At 37.3% G+C, this 17833-nt stretch overlaps 1 protein-coding gene across 1 annotated transcript in view; it reads right to left on the bottom strand.

The window, feature by feature from the left end:
• LOC149162909 (rac-like GTP-binding protein 5) overlaps nt 1-15890 on the bottom strand; it is a 135547-nt gene extending 119657 nt beyond the window's left edge. Inside the window, exons 1-4 of the mRNA XM_089437445.1 lie at nt 15432-15890; nt 15067-15154; nt 13654-13763; nt 13473-13536 (exon numbers count right to left, since the gene is read on the bottom strand). Of these exons, the coding sequence (XP_089293571.1) occupies nt 13473-13536; nt 13654-13763; nt 15067-15154; nt 15432-15530 (361 nt within the window). The 5' untranslated portion in view covers nt 15531-15890. The remainder of the gene's footprint in view (nt 1-13472; nt 13537-13653; nt 13764-15066; nt 15155-15431) is intronic.
• Between the last annotated feature and the right edge of the window lie 1943 nt (nt 15891-17833).

The following is a 17833-nucleotide window of genomic DNA, read 5'->3' as shown; positions in this document are numbered from 1 at the left end:
CACGATTACTTCCTGTATCTTGTTGTTGCCATTTCTACTATAGCAATGGTATTGGTCCAAGAAGATGATTTAGGGACTAAACATCCCATTTACTATCTGAGTCGGAATCTTAACAATACTAAGATCTGATATTCCCATGTAGAAAAGTTGGCTTTGGCGGTCGTTCAAGCCATCCAAAGATTTCGCCATTACATCTTGCTTCGAAAAACTATGGTCGTTTCGGATTGCAACCCTATGACATACATTTTGTCACGTCAATTGTTGGGGGGCAAGTACTCGAAATGGATTGTCATCTTACAATAATTCGACCTAGAGTTCATCAAATCCAAGTCGAAGAAATCCCTAGTTTTCATAGAACTAATGTGTGATCTCCCTTCCCCTGATTCGAAATCTACATCTGAAGATTTTATTCCCAATGAGTTGTTGTTTCTGATCTCTTCATCTAACCGTGGTATGGAGATTTCCTAATTTATCTCCAGACCCAGACTTTCCGGTTTAATACCTCTCACTCGGAGCAGCGATGTATTCGTTACAAAACCCGAAATTATGTCATTATCGGCAACGCCCTTTACTGTCGTGGTATCAATATGATCTTACGAAGGTGCCTCACACTTGAGGAGGCTGAGAAAGTCTTAAATGAATGCCACTCGGGGGCATGTGGCAGACATTTATCTGGTTATGCTACCGCCCAAAAAAAATTACGTGTTGGTTACTTCTGGCCTACCATCTTTCGAGACTGCATCCTTGTTGTCCAGAAGTGTCATGCGTACCAGATATATGATCGTAAGACCCATGCTCCGCCCGCTCTGTTGCATCTCGTTATCATTGTTGGTCCCTTTGCGAAATGGGGTATCGACTTCATGACATGTAACCCTCACTCGTCCGGGGGCATGGTTATATTATTGTCGTTGTTGACTACTTTACTAAGTGGGCCGAGGTGATGCCTACATTTAACAACACCGACGAAACGGCTGCATACTTCTTTTTCAACCACGTCATCGCACGGTTTGTTGTTCCACAAGGAATAGTTACGAATCACGGAAAACATTTCCGAAATCATATGATGACCGAACCAACTACTAAGCTAGGACTTTCGCATGAAAGTTCCACTCCCTATTATCCTCAAGCTAATGGACAAGTTGAAGCCATCAACAAAGTTCTTAAGATGATGCTTCAACGTATGGTAGGGGTTCTTAAGACGATGCTTTCAATCCATGTGGTTAGGTCCATACATTGTCAAGCGAGTCCTTGCAAAAGGGGCCTACGAGTTAGTAGATCTTGATGGAGTTCCCTTGGCGCAGCCTAGAAATGGGTTGTACCTCAAAAAATACTATGCTTGATCTCAAGTGTAGTTTTCATTGTGTACATATTGTCTATAGGTGTGTTGAGTGTGTTTGCAGTGTGTGTTTTTCAGAGTTTCACACGGTTTATGTTGATTCTCTTTTACGTTTGGTTTGCAGATGTCGATATCTCTTGAAACTTTCATCGGTTATGCTGATGGTGCCAGTCATAGTACTCAGAACCTATCTTCCGTAGCATGGGCTATCTTTGCTCCAAATGGCGAGTTAGTGAGTCTGCAAGGGATTTGTATTGGTCGCTCCACCAACAAAATCGCTAAGTATAGCGCAGTGGTCGAGCTACTGTCTGATGCTATTGCACATGGTATTCGTTGTTTAGTCGTCAGACTTGACTCACAACTCATGGTACTACAACTTGTCGGTGTCTAGTCAGTTAGAAGACCCACCATCTTACGCATGGTTTAAAGAGTACGCCTTCTAGAAAGACATTTTGATTTCATACAATATGAACACATTTCTAGAAATCTAAATACATTGACATATGCCCTAGCTAATCATGTTTTAGATAGACATTTGCAACGAATGTAATTAATTTTCAATTCACATCACATCATATTGAAAATACAATAGAAACCCAAAAACACTGAAAATATATATATATATATATATATATATTTGGTTTTACAAAAATTTTTGTCTGAGACACATATGGCATACATCGCCCATATAAAAACTACATGCAAGATCTAAGTAGACATAATCAATGGTGCTCATGATAAAATGACACTGCACGAGCCATCTTGCGTAGTAGTCAACCGATACGACTAGGCACTCCTATGGTGTATCGTTGAAGTCGCAGTGGAAGTTGATCGACCACAATATCATCAATTCCATGTGTCAACCCTTCCATGTGGCGCTCTACCTCTTATAGGACCTCTGCTACATCTACATCTCATAGCATATCCCGTCCTACCGCAGCGACCTGTGTTGGTTCTACTGCCACCTACACGATGGAGATATGAAGCACCAATAGGTCGAACTGGTCCCACATCTGCATGAAACATCAATAGTTTAGTCTCGGAAACATCAAAAAACACACAAAAAAATTGTAAAACTTTCAAAACTTAAAAGGTCGAAATTTCTTACTTGAAACACCCCATTCCTCACCCTCAGGAAGCACAAGCTTAGGGTCATCACGAAAATCCATGCCTACATAAGGATAGTCGTTGATCATGATAAATTGTCTGTGCAGCCATCCAAAGAAAGTTGGTGAGAAGCTAATCATCAACGGCCCTGCATGTCGGGACATGTGATCTATCCACCTCCTCATCTGTGGCACCCTCGAATCAATAGGCCCGAGTATGATATGATGAGGTTGAAGTAATGGAACTCGTTCTAAAGTAAAAGAAACTAAGATTGCACCATATCCAAAGTTCTTTAGTTTTCCTTCTTTTGCCTTAGTCAGTTGTTCTTTCATATTGACCAGAACTCCCTCGCTCCAATTGAAGAGTGTTGGCTCCAGACACTCCAATCCATATTGCATATATGATTTGCTTGCCACATGCAATGTGGAGCTACCTACCAATCTTGCAATAATGAATAGGATCGTTCTCAAAGGTAACCGGATCACATCTTTTATACTGATCTTTCCATCCTTTGTTGGCTGGGCGTGAGGTCTACAATAGATGTCGATATAATCTTTCACTGTGTCCCACCTAGGAGAGATATGAGGGCACCCCTCATAAACAGGCCTGTCAGAAAGTAAACATCCTCTACCTTTATCTCAAGATGTTCCCCAAACCTGAACTCTTGTGCCTAAACATCCCATGAACAAACAAGGTATTTCAACAACTCCATCTGTTGCCTCATACCAGGAAGCCAGAAGAATTTTAGCAATCCACAGTTCTTTAATGCCTGGAGGGTAGTAGGATCATTTGTTGCATTTAAATCATGTTACTCATGTTCTCTTTCTCTCCATATAAAAGCCATTTTATGTTGATGAACCCCTAAAACATCAATAAGATATTCATTAGGATCATTTTCATGCAAAAAACTTATCAAATTTTGAGGGAAAACTGATAAACAAACTTTATATTTGCACCCAACGCACCCCAGGAGAGCAAACCAAAGCATTGCACCTCTGCCTACAGTGCATGACTACCTAGGTGCAACACACTTTTCGACCCTTTGGGCCTGCGTTGGTCCTAGGGCGAAATTTTGTAACCCCAAGGCCCTCAAAAACTCAGAAATTTTGCTTGAAATCACAAAATGGAACCACTAAAAGAAAGAGAAGGGTTTTAGCTCCTACCTGGAAGTGACGGTACTCGAAATCATCCACTGGATTGGCTGCAATCAACTACAGAAGATCGAAGGCAAAAGTACTCAAAACTCTCACTGCTAGAGGTAAATGTGAAATGGTAAAAATGAACAGTCATTTTGAGTATATATGGTCATATTATTCATTATTTTATTCATATTTAATGTTTTGACCTAGTAATGATTCATTTTTACTGTGAAACAGGTATGTTTAATCCTTTCTGTGTTGTTCTGAGCAAGTTGACAACTGTTAACGGATTTTGTTGTGCTTTACAAAGGTGATTTTGACCGAAGAGTACACTTTTATCTCTTTTTCGAGCTCTTTAAACCTATGAAAAAGGAACCCCTTGGAGTCCTCTTTCAGCTCTTTTCAGACTCCCAAAACATGAAAAGATTGTCGAGCACTTGTCTTTTCGAACTTGTAAAAGTAAATGAAAAAACGTCTACTAAGTATAAGTTTAACCCTCTTTTGGACTACGATAGACTATTTACGAAAAAGGAATACCTTAGTCGAACATGGATAAGAGATTCTCTTGGATATTGTTTTCTACCTTTTCGGACCTAAGGGACTACCTACGAAAAAGGGACATCTGGAGTTTTCTTTTTTGCCTCTTTTTCAAACTCTCTAAACATGAAAAAGAAGTCAAGTTTTACCTTCATTGGACTCGTTAAAACATCAAACAGCGATGGACTCGTCAATCATGATGGGGCCGAACCACTCCTCAGGGTTCATTAAATATACTCTGAGGGATTCATCCAAAGGATGAACTTACAGATCAAGCATATGTTATCCTCCTCAAGCTTGTTAAAAAATAAAGAGGTACTGACCAGTATGGTTGGGGAAATTGGGAAAACAGGGTACTCCATTTGTTAATGGCAACGAGTCGCTCTTGAACACGACACTCTTCCACTTCATCTTTGTGGTTGTTGGGTTGGGTAATCTACTTGTCTTTCGGTTCATCATACCTTCACAGAACCTCCATTTCGGTTTTGGGTCAATGCTGCCAACTCCATTTCAGTGTTGTTGTTGTATCCAAGAGAAGTCATTTAGTTGATATCCGTTACAATACTATTAAGCCTTCATTCCATGTTTGCCTTTCTTGATCCAGTTCAGCGTCATTCTGTCTCAATCATCATACATGTTTCGTGTTGTTGATGGCGGATACATCAAGGCCCTCCTGTGACAAGTCGCTTCCTATCAACATCAGCACATTATCCAGGAAGTTGACTTAGAAACACCCATTGGTTAGAAACACCCATTGGTACCTTGGAGCTTGCATACATCAATGGCAAGTTTCCTCGCTATCGGCGACAAGTTTACATCAATGGCCTTCGACCGAAAGATTTTGTGTGGTGTTCGATATCAACTCATTTATTCACACCATACGGATTGTACTTGAGTACCTTGAGAGCCATTAACATCATCAGTGGTTTCTCTCGCGTCTATTAACAGCTTATATCATTGGTCGGTAATCAGATGGTGTCTACCATGTTCGACTTCAGCTCATTGTTTCCACCATCCGGGCTGCGATTTCAGGATTATACAGAGATCACTATGTATGATGGCTATGATCATATTGACAGTCATCCAGTCATGGGTCCACCATTAGTCATCAGTGGACATGTCTTTTGATCATTATACATGTAATGTTAGCTTATGTGTTGAGTATGGGTATGCCTCCCTCAGCAAAAAGATGTCATGATGTAAATGTATTGTAACAGAAGATGAAGCTCGTTAGTTGTTCTTGATCCTGACTTGTCACAAGGTAAAGCACTTCAGTCATTAGTCATCACCTCTAACTTTGCGCTTAAGGGGCACTCTGTTATAGGCTATTTTGTCACACCTGATCAATCAGTATCCTAATGGGATCAATCAACATCCTATTCCCCCTTTACATCATCATTTCACAAAGCCCTATGCATGACTCTCTCATTCCCCACAGTTTCTGCCCTAAACTGCATCATCTAAGCCAGTTTTAGGACCAACGCACCCTGGCCTCTTGCTGGACAGCGTTCACCTACAGGTTGCTCCATTGTGGCCTACGTTGATCACCTACAGGTTGCTCCATTGTGGCCTACGTTGATCACCTACAGGTTGCCTTCCTTGCACCTGCGTTGGTTCTAGAAATTCGGGAAAAAGAGAGAGAATCCTGAAGCCTCCATTTCCAGAAGCTTTCAGGATTTGTTGTAACCATTTACCTCAGATTAAACTCTCAAATTCTATCCTATCCTACCTTGGAGTTTCCATCCCTTATCCTTAGATCTCATCCTCCCATCAAGAGTGGATCTCAATCCCAAGATTGGTAAAAGGATAAGAACTCCCAACTTACCCCACTTCTCTATATATTTACAGCCTTCCATAAGCAAGAGGTTGGCTTTTGGTTAGTGATTCTACCCTTATGTTTTTGTGAAGAGAGTTAGGTTTTCATGCATTTGGGGTGATTGGAGGTACACTTTGTGACAAAGGAAGGACAAGTAAACAACTTGGAGGAGCTCTTCTACAAGATCAACACCTATTTATGGTTGTAATTCACTCCATTTATATCAATATAAAGAGTTCTTTTGTTTTCCTATATGTGATGTCATTATTTCATATATTTCAATACCATGTAGATCTGTTGAATAAAGTAGATAGATGATGCTACATAGATCTCGTAGTTTCTTGGCTTGTGTTGTCTGGTTGTGCCGGTTCTAATTTTGGCAGCTGGAGCTAGAATTGGAGCATTCAAGCCAAAAGAGCAAAACATACGACAGATTCCAAGTAGGTTTTTTCCCCTTATCTACTTACTTTAAGGAAAACATTGGGTCCTTTATCATTTTGTTGTTCTAGGTTAGCTACCAAACCTAGGGAGATATTTTTGTCCACATTCATAAATCCCATATAACAGAGGCACTCATCCCAAGATTTCCAATATGGCTAATTGGTTCAACCATCTCCATAACTATCTTCACAATATCTACATGAAAAGCTCCATAAATCTCTCAGTTGATTTTATGTGATCTCCATCCCTTAACTTCTCTCATTGTCCTCATACGTAGACTTCTAGAGTAAGTTTACTTTCATTAATATATTTCATTCTATCATAAGTACGAATTATTCCTTAATACTCCCCCTTAATGAATCCTTACGATTCAATCTAGATGTCTTGAGTTGTCTTCATGTTTAGTCTTTTGCACTTTGCATCATCGTCGATGTCTTTTTGTCTCAATATGCATTTCATCTTTCTTTGACAATTTTGATGTTGAGTCAATCATAATACCACATCATCTTCATATCAAGGATTTCTTTAGCTTACTCTTGACCTTCCCATGGGTTTTCTAGGGATAACCCTTCAATCATTACATCATACCCAGAGTTTTCATGGCTCACCCTTAACCATTACAATTTCAAAGTGATTTCAGCATATCACTAACCATCAAGTGGTTTCATCTTACCATAAACCATTCATTACATCAAGTGGTTTTGGATGACCACAAACCATCATGTGGTTTCTAGCTAACCACTAACATTCCTTTACAAGTTGGTTTTTGGATTACCATGAACCATTAGAAAAAGAATACCCATACTTCATTTGACTCAAGAAATGACTCAATAAACTGACAAATTTTTCCTTAATGACAACTAACTTTTGGAAGACTAACTAGCTCATGAACTTTGTATGGGAGATATTGTTGTACATTGGCAGACTTGATCCTATAAAATCCTTTCAACATAGATTTGACCTTCTGCCATCCATTTACATCTGTCCATCCACAATGTGCTTGTATATGAGCCTTTGATATTTCTCTATTCCAACACTTGTGATAATCATAATTTGTAAGACCACAAACACTACAGGGATATAAATTCCAACACTTAACTTATACATGACCCTTTCTACCACAATGATTGCAATGTTTTTCTTGCCTTTTACGACTTATAGATGGTTCGCCTATTTTCAATGTTTCTGCTTTCACAAATTTGATAGTTTCATTGCTCGTTTGACCTTCATAACCTAGGCTTTCATTTTTGGCCTTAAACATATTTGTATGGACTTTTGAATCCCTTGACCACTTCTACCTAAACCCTTGCCATGAAAACCCATTTTATTAAAAAGTTTGGAATCAATTCCTTTTCTGTTTTTCTCAAAATAGCCTAGATCATCATCTTCATCCTTAGAAATATCACCAAGATCATTCTTCAGTGCCCTACAGCAATAGAGAAACATGTACATCAACATTCTTATCAACAAAATAACAAGTATTAGTTGAACTATCAATCTTCCAAATGAGATCACTAGTGTCACAAATTGCATCACACTTTGCTTTCTCTTTATTTAATTGTTTCACTTCACTTTCAAGTGTCAACAACACATTTTCTTTGGCCAATAACTCTTATTGCAATGATATTATCAATTTGTCCTTTTGATCTTGAATTTTGAAAAGAATATCTATCCATTGATTCAATGATATTAATCTTTCCTCTAATGTGTTGATGCTTTATGTAGTGAAACCAACAAATTCATGATGGAGTTCATTACCTCGTTATCTAAGTCCTGCAACTTTGCTTACCATAGAATTATTTTGCTTTTGTAACTTGTCTATTTCTTGCAAAGCATCATCAAGATCTTCTTGTTGTAGATTAATTTCTTGATTGTAGTCTTTTCCTCCTTTTCCCATTAAAATGTCTAACGATTCACACTCGCTTGTCGAAGAAAGATCGTAATATTAAATAAACACATGGTGTCTGGTACAACTAATCATGCACCCATCTTTCAAATACAACAATGATAAATGTGTCGAGTAACACCAATCATGCACTTTTAATTTTAACTTGAACACTTCGACCTCAACTTTGTCTTTGACTCTGACCTTGATTCAACTCGTCAAACTCCCAATTCTCACCTTTCACACCTGGCATCAAAAAACTCCCGAGACTTTTCATGACTTAACTTCAACTTTTACTAGACTCAACTTTACCAGACTATACTTGAAGTCATATTTAATCGACTACCTTCATACCTTCTATAAAAAAGTTGTTAATTGTTATTCACCCGCTCTTAAAATTATCTCAGCATGGACCTTCGTTTTAAACCATGGATACCCATTACATTACAATAATGTGACTACTGCCTTTACAAAATTCTTCCTTACCTACATACCAAGATCACAATGGTATTTTAAAATTAAGCATTTATGGTCCCCTTCATAAATTTTAAGTGACACTTTGGAATTTATTAAAAATATATATATATATATATAGATATATACTTGTGGACCTTGCCATGAATTATTTATCTAACAACAAATTAATTGTCATGCTTTTTAAAGATTCTATGCATCGTTCTTATAATTTTATTATAGCACGAGCAACCATCTTTTACCTTCAAATAACCATGATCACTAAGCACCATCAATTTGTACATTACATATCTCACACGCTTACACATAGGTGGGCCATTTCTCTACTTGCTCCATTCAATGTCATGCCTTTGCTTTTTAGGTGGGCCACTGATCAATTTGGGAGCCATAAATCAATGAAATTGCCATGCATAGCTTTAGGGAGACCAAAACAAGGAACGAAAACATGATGTGCTATATTTCAAAATATTGGTTCGCTTGTTGCTTAGACGAGGGTTTGATCGTCTAAGCTCACTTCGGCTTTCAAAGAGATTAATCGTTCCATTACACCCTCCAATCTCTCTTCACCCAAGATTTAAATTGAATGCTTTTAATTTAGAGAGTTTTGAAGGCCTATATATAACAAGTACATATCTTTAATATTAAGCATGTTGTGACACGCTATTTCATAGTACTTAGATTGCTCAACTTTTTATTAAACATTTATCAGTTCTCAATGGTAAGTAATTTTGAGTTCAAATTTATGCCAAGCTCCTATGCTAGAGACATTGCAAACATGTGAACTTCGAGGAGCTCTTCTTGGGAAAGTTTGTATTCCATGGCATCAAAATCTATCACTATTCATTATCCACTCACATCCCACGGCAGAAACAACCAAATGAAGCTCCAAACGTCTTGTTAAATCACTAAAAAATCAAATAAAAACATCAATTAAATCATCCTAACAATGGCCTTGTCGACCCCCAGATGCGGGTGGTTAACAGCTCAATGGTTATGTGGAAGGCGTATCACATGGGTAGGTGTCAGCCCCCATGCGCCACGAGTAATAATGCTGGTCAGGCGAGTTGGGCTCGCACAAGTTCATTTATGAAGACATTAACTTCGTCCATCCGTTGCAAGGTTAACAGTGCCATGGCGCTCCATAAGCGAACTGCTCCCGCGGCTTTGTTGCATTCCTCTGCAGCTCCTTGGATTGCAGCGCTGTGCGTTTTTCTGAGTCTCTCCGCTAGCGAACACGGGCACGTTAGTGCGCCAGGTTCATATGATCCATTTGATGTTCTGTTGTTGTCTCGTTCAGAGCACTCTTCTATTTGCATTCACCCTCTGAACGCGCAATGTCGCGTGAAAGGCCCAGGTTATTGAGCAGACGAGGTGGCTCTGGTGGCCGCGCGGCCTCTCAGCGGTCTTCTGACACACTGGAACCTGGGCGGAGCAGTCCACCGGTCACAAGAGGCGGAAGAGGCAGGGGTCGTGGAAGAATTGGGAGGGTCGAATGTGAGCATGCTGCTCATCCCACTGTGCATTATCGCATTCCATGCTCTCTCGCTAATTCCACTTTCATAGTCTCTGTCACCATAGAAAAATGTGAAGATAACAGGGATCTGGGAGCCGCCCATCCTGAAGCACTTGCCGAACAGAGGAATGTGAATCCAGTGGATAACCTGCGCCCGGTCATGGGGAGTGCTTCGATGCTGGACCCGGCCGTTCCTGCAGGCCCAAGTGCGCTTGTTCGTGGCGTACCCACAGGCTCGGTGGCTCCACATTCTGACTCGGAGGACTCTCTTCAATATGGATGTAGAGTCGTCAAGGAGCCTTATACCACTGATGATGACTGATACAGCATGACTATGTTTTGTTTTCGCAGCTACGGATTGTCTCAAGTTTCTGACTATCAATGTGTCGTTTATACTTATCATGACTATGTATTGTTTCGCGCAGTTACTGTTTGTCTCAGGTCTATGTCCGTCCAGGTGTCGTTTACACTTAGCACTGTGGCATGTTGGTCCAATGTATTGTCCCCGCTTTGTTCAAATTTGTGTTGTGTCGAAGATGAAGTCAGCTTACTGATGAAGGTTCACACTGTTTTGACCTCATGAGCTTTTTGTAATATGCCATTCTCAGGGTAGAACTCTCAAGGCCACGGCCTTGCTGTAACTTTTTTGTATCAATAATAGAAGTAGCCAGACTGAGAAAAAAAAAAACAATGGCCTTGTCGACCAAATAGTTATGCTCCAATAAAACCATGACATCATTCTCCATGTATGAGCTTTAACCATTTGCGTGTCTTTTGTCGCACACTAACAGCGTCACTCGCTTCTTCACAAATACATCACTACAACCAGGGATCTGATACCAAACATTGGTATATGGCAGCCATGAAAAAACATTTACACACAAAAGTTGATATATAAGAACAACAATATCCAAAAATATCACATTGCATTAATTTACAGTAATAATATTCACACCCTCACTCACATTAATAAAATACATAAGGCCTCATAATATAGCATTGAGGTGCTCATCACAAGATTTCCAATATGGCTAATTGGTCCAACCATCTCTATAACTATCTCCACAATATCTCCATGAGTATCTCCATAAATCTCTCAGCTGATTTAATGTGATATCGATCCCTTAACTTCTCTCATTGTCCTCATACTAGACTTCTAGAGTAAGTCTACTTTCATTAATATATTTCATTATATCATAAGTATGAATTATTCCTTCAATTGTAATATACAATCATTAATCAACAATTCAGATTTCAACTATCACATAATGGTCACAAAATAGTCCATAATAAAGACAAATAATTCTAAGTTCTTGAATCTACATTATACACTAAGAAAGACAAAAAAAGTATACTATCTACTAATCATAAGCCTCTTGCTACAAGCAATTTCTAATTTCTTCTCATGTGGTCTAGTAGCAACAAAAATCATTCCAAGAGCATCGTGAATCATTTCGCAAGCATAAGGAATAAAATAAGCAAGCTTTGAGAGCAACTGCATGACGTAGGGGACAAGCTTCCCCACAACTAGGGTTTCATAGTTTTTTTTGTTTCATGGCCTAAGAAAAGAACAAATATTTTCTATGTTTCTATTTCATAATTGTTTACAAATATATATACATAAGCCCCAAGGGGTTAGCTCAATCAATTGTTGCCAATTTTGTTGGGCATTTAGCTAGTTCCATACTAGCAAATGCCCTATTCAAATCCCCTTGGGTTAAGCACACTAGTATATTACCAACGAGTTTAGTAGGGACACTATCCACAAATGTGGGGAAGCATTTCTTGGGTTCCCCCACAAAGTTTTCTTTGATTGAGAGCTTTGAGTTTCATGCAGGAGATCTCAAGGTCAATCCCAATGTCCCTATCAGCTCAAGCATCGTAATCAAGGTCAACAATTTACACTAGGTATCATTCACGAAAATGCAAGGCAATGCTCGAGGATTTCCCCGTGAGCTTTTCCTAGGAAAAAACTTATACTATACTTTCATAGTTTTTTATATGTTGTACCCTAGCCACATCAACTCCAAACTGTTCAAAAAAATTGCATATCCAAATACAAATCTATTTCAATTTTCCATGAAACTTAGTTATCATGTGCTTAAACTTTAAATGGATGTGGTGACCTAAAACCCAACTTGTTGTGTTATATGGTGACTTGATACAAACTAGCATGGAATCATTGGCCATGAGGTTTGAGCCATAACTTAACGCTTGAATCACCTAATGCACAAAGATGAGGGATGATGCCTATAATGAAGTGAGATCAATCACTCTCCAGAATCCAAAGCTAAGTCCCTCATACACAAACAGGTGTTACACCCTCTTCCATGAAATCAAACTTCAATTTTTTCAAGTGGAACCCAATGAAAAATAAAGTGAATATTGACTTAGTGTACATTTAATGTCAAAAGTTGCTATAAGATTTGCACTGAAAAGCACATATAACAATCCACCCAGTATATTCCCAAGGCACATCTAGAAGCCATTTACCTTGCACACAAAATGTTGTAACTAACAAGAGGCATCCATGAGCAATATCAGACACAAAAGGAAAGATAAACCTGTTAATGTTTTTCTTAAACCATATATGTTGTGAAAATTGGCACTTTCTATTGCAAGTATACATTTTATTAGAATTACAGGTTCCCTTGAAAAACAAAGCCAACACTTCATGCAAAAGGTGCAATCCACTATCAAATATTTGCACAATGTATTTGGAGTGCAATTAAATTTTAAAGCTTGAACTCATGTCTCGTCTGGTAACAAGGTGATTTAAGAACATACTTTACTCGAACAGGAATAAATTATTCTCTGCCAAAAGTGCACTAACATATAGAGTAATTTCGGGTGAGAGTGAACTCAGTGAAGTATGAGAGACACAGTAAGAAAATATTCATAGAATGCATAATCAAATGGGCTCAATTATTCTCCTACAGCTTACTTTTGGTTTTCAACATGTTTATGAGTACAAGTACTTAGAATGTTTAGCTGTAATAGACAAGAACTGTGAAAGGCAAATAACATCATGGTGTGTATAGCAAGTCTTCTCCAACAGAAGCAACAAAAAAAGAAACATTCAAAGTAATAAAGAGAATTCTTCAAATATACCTAGGACCTTTGCATTCTAATGCCAATGACAGTAGAGATGTCGATTCTAACAAAAGAGATTTTTTTAGTGCCTCAATGAGAGTGATACGTAAGATGATAAAAGTTGTACAAACCTAATTTGGTCCCAACGAGGATTATTGGAACTCCAGGAGCATAATGCCTCAGCTCAGGAATCCACTGTATAGCCATTGCATAGCAGCTTATTAGTTGTTCAGAAAAGAACTGCAAATAGGATATTGCTATATATCAAACCTTTTAGAGACTCGCACTAAAGTTAGTGGAATCAAAACAAACCTTTTTGGACACATTCTCATAGCTAGCCCTACTGATAAGCGAAAATGCTAAAATAAAAACATCTGCTCCCCGGTAGCTTAATGGTCTCAATCTATTGTAGTCCTCTTGACCTGCTCAAGCAACATATACACAAATAAGGGCCCTCTTTCACAGACGTATATGTCCAAGTAGGTAAATTACAGTTATTAAAAGTAAGTCACAAGGTGCATTAAGGAAAGCAATTATAAAAAATGTGTAGTTAATTTATCTTAATAATCCAGAGTGAAGCAGTGGATCGATTGTAATCCTCTTGACCTGCTCAAGCAACATATACACAAATAACGGCCCTCTTTCACAGACTTATATGTCCAGGTAGGTAAATTACAGTTATTAAAAGTAAGTCATAAGGTGCATTAAGTAAAGCAATTATAAAACATTTTTTTGCTTTTCACAATTACAATGTTGTATATTCCATAGACGTATATGTCCAGGTAGTTAAATTACAGTTATTAAAAGTAAGTCATAAGGTGCATTAAGTAAAGCAATTATAAAACATTTTTTTCCTTTTCACAATTACAATGTTGTATATTCCATATGAGGAGTATACGTATATTCCATATGAGGAGTATACATATACTGTCAATACTGTCTGTATGTCACTTGCGGGAATTGAACCTGGGGGGAGGATTCCATTCCTTCCTCCTAACCACCCGGGATAAGCCCGATTGATAAAGCAATTATAAAACATATTTAGTTAATTTATCTTAATAATCCAGTGTGAATCACATACATTTCAATTTTATCATTTTGGAAAGATAGTGGGTGATGGCCCTAATTCGACAGACAACCAAATTTAACACATTTCAGATCTAATTTTATGCTGAAAGTTTAAGACCCAAATTCAATACCGACAAGAACTGAGTTTTTTTTTTATCTTATATATTTTTAATTTTATTGTTGTTGAAAATATTGGAACACCCAGCCAAAACCACTGACTTCAAACTATAGTTAAAAACAGTTTATTTGTTTTTCAAACATTTATACCATGATCTTTTGGGATCAAATTTGTTAGAAATGTTTCATATTCTGATGAGATTTTTTTAAATTACTGATGGAATTATACATATATATATATATGGTGTAATTTACCATTTTTCTTTCCGCATCTATCCTATTTATTCAGTTGTACGGAAGTTGTGACTATGCTATTAATTTAACATATCATTCTGTGATATGTGTCCCTGAATTTACCAAAATTCCCTTAATATAGCAAACTCTGAAAAATTACCAAAATTCATACAAAACCATGGTAGGATCGTTCATACAACTGAACCAAAATTTTCATTTTTCATAACCCTAATTTGATCGGAAATGGATATATTTAATACCAACCGGCGAATTCAACCATATAGAAACAGAGGATAAAGTTATTACCTGCTGTATCCCACAGGCCAAGGTTGACCGAAGTGCCATCCACCACCACATTTGCACTGAAGTTATCGAAAACAGTCGGCACATAATCCTACCATCCACCTTACGCAAAATAACATGAATATACTCATTCTTCATTAAATTTAGCCATGAGAATAAATTTAAGCATGAGAAGAGCATGGCCCATGGGGTTTGTGTTATAGCAGCAAGTCTTAAGTACTTGTCGTGAAAATGACGAACTTAAAATCCCAGCAGACAGTTTCGGATTACAAAATCATCAAAAGAAGAAAAGGGATTTGTTTGTAGGGGCTAAAGCCCAAATGTTCCTCTAAAAATAATAAGCACAGGAAATGTGAAAGAAAACTTACAGTGGGGAAAGTGTTGCTGGTATATGAAATGAGCATACAGGTCTTGCCCACTGCACCATCTCCGACTGTGACACATTTTATAAATCTAGAAGTACTCATTGCAGTCTGTCGCTGGGTGCATCAACACAGGTCACAAAATTGGGTTTGGGTTTTAGTGAATTTATTAGGGCATTGATGCATGTAACAATGTATTTGGCGACCAACCAATCAGAGTTCCCTCAATGCTAGGGATCATGAAGCAGAATGAGGGTTATGTGACAGGGTAAGGGGCATAGTAGTTGGCCAAATTTTTGCAAAGTCTAAAGCTCTCTCACTTTAGCCGTTTGCTATAATTGGCAGAGATGCCCACTCCAGCATTTCTTGACCCACCACGTCGCTTTCAAAAAGAAACGATGTAGACACGGAAGACGACCACAAGGGTCTAGAATGTCTTCTTCATGCCGTGCGAGCTTTTATTACAAGGGTCCCATTGCTATACACTTACACATTACTTGCTTTTACGGAATTCCAGAAACACAGGTATGTATCTCAGAACTTGGTTTGAGCACGAGGCATAGAATTATTCTAAAAGTTCAGAAAGAAAGATGTAGAGGGAATAAATATGGGCAAATTAAATTATATTTTGTTATTTATAAAATTGAAATGGAAATTGTGATTTTTTATGGGTATGATTATTTAATTGATTTTCCCTTCCCTCGTTCGTAAAGGTTTATTATAATAATAAGAAGAATAGAACAATAATATGAATAAATATATGTTGATAAATAAGGGTATGAATAAATATATAAGGTTAATATTTATTAATAATATAATAGCTAATTAATTGTATAATAATTATATCTGATTATTTTATATATTTTTATGTGTTTATATAATATAATAATAATAAGTTAATTGGGTTTATTAGGTTTAGACTATATTCTAAAATTGTTTTTGTTTGGTTAAGAACTCATTTTCTTCATACATACGGAAATAGGTTAATAGCTCAAGACTCTAAAGTATTTGGCAGAAGTGAGAGTCTGGCCCTTACGAACCACCAACACGTAATTCTAGGTGGCATGGTTTTCCTTGAATAACAGTGATGAGAGTCTGCCCCTTACGGACCATCGACGTGTAATTCTAGGTGGCATGGTTTTCCTTGAATAACAGTGATGAGTCAACATGGTTTTCCTTGAATAACAGTGATGAGTCAGCATGGTTTTCCTTGAATAACAATGATGATTCAGCTTGCATTCATGGATAGCATCTAGTGATGACTACCCCCACTATTGGTTTGAAACTGAGTTATGATAGGTTTTCACACTATATAGAAAAAATAATAAATTAATTGGGTTTAGATCTTGTGGTTGGGAGGAATGATTGTTATCTTCTCCACCGAGTTTAATTCCTATAAGCAATATAATAAGCTCATACTAAATATATCGATTGGGTTATCTTTGGTGCTTGAGAGGAGTGATTGAAATTCTGTTTACCAAGAATCAAGTGGGTTTATCTTTGGGTTTATCTTTGGTGCTTGAGAAGAATGATTGAAATCCTTTTTACCAAAATTCAATTAAGTTTTTATATTTTTCATTCTAAACACCGGGATTCACTGGGTGTCAACATCAAGTTGCCTAGCTGGGAACCAACATGAGAACAAATTTGAACGTTCAAACATAGAGAACTGTGTTTTATAGGGTGGCACATATTGACTTTTGAGTGAAAGTGGGTTTAATTTATTTGAAATATTTCATGTCAATGATGCGACTAAGGGAGTACTATATTCAACGTAGAATTGTCTTCAACGAAAAGTGTGATGGCGGAACTATTTTATGGTAACAAATACTTCAGCAGCGAAAACGGGGGAAATGCTTCTAACTTAAATAAAAAAGAGGGGGAATGACTTTCGGGCTATGAAAGTTTTTTATTCTCACATATTATTTGGCATTTCTCACCTAATTTTAGCTTTAAATGTTTATTGTTTAATTAAACCAACCCATAATGAAAATGAGATGTTATGGATTCTAGTTGTCCGCTAATATATAGAGGAAAATAGTTAGAATAGGTATTTGTTTTGCAATTTTGTTTATTGCTAGGTTAGTCTGTTTTTCCTAAAATATCTTTAAAATTTTAATTATAAAAATATTGAAATTTATTAAATATTTAATAAGGTATAATTAAATTAATAATGTAAAATATATATTTTAAGAATGTATAAAAGATTAAAATGAGTGATAACAATCTGGAAGAGTGTGATATATGTTACCTTTTTGTTTATGCGAATTAATTAAATAAGTGTGAAGGGTTGTTTTTTATTTTGATATTTCAAGTTTTTTCAACATACTCGATTTATGGAGCAGTTAACATATTGGTTTATGGAGCAAACATCAAGAAAGGATTTATTACTATTGAAAAACTATTGG

Source organism: Pinus tabuliformis, chromosome 5_2 (genome assembly GCF_031772625.1).
Source record: "Pinus tabuliformis cultivar Carrire ecotype Pingquan chromosome 5_2, CPIR1, whole genome shotgun sequence".
Taxonomy (NCBI): domain Eukaryota; kingdom Viridiplantae; phylum Streptophyta; class Pinopsida; order Pinales; family Pinaceae; genus Pinus; species Pinus tabuliformis.
This window is presented reverse-complemented; position numbering and strand designations above follow the sequence as displayed.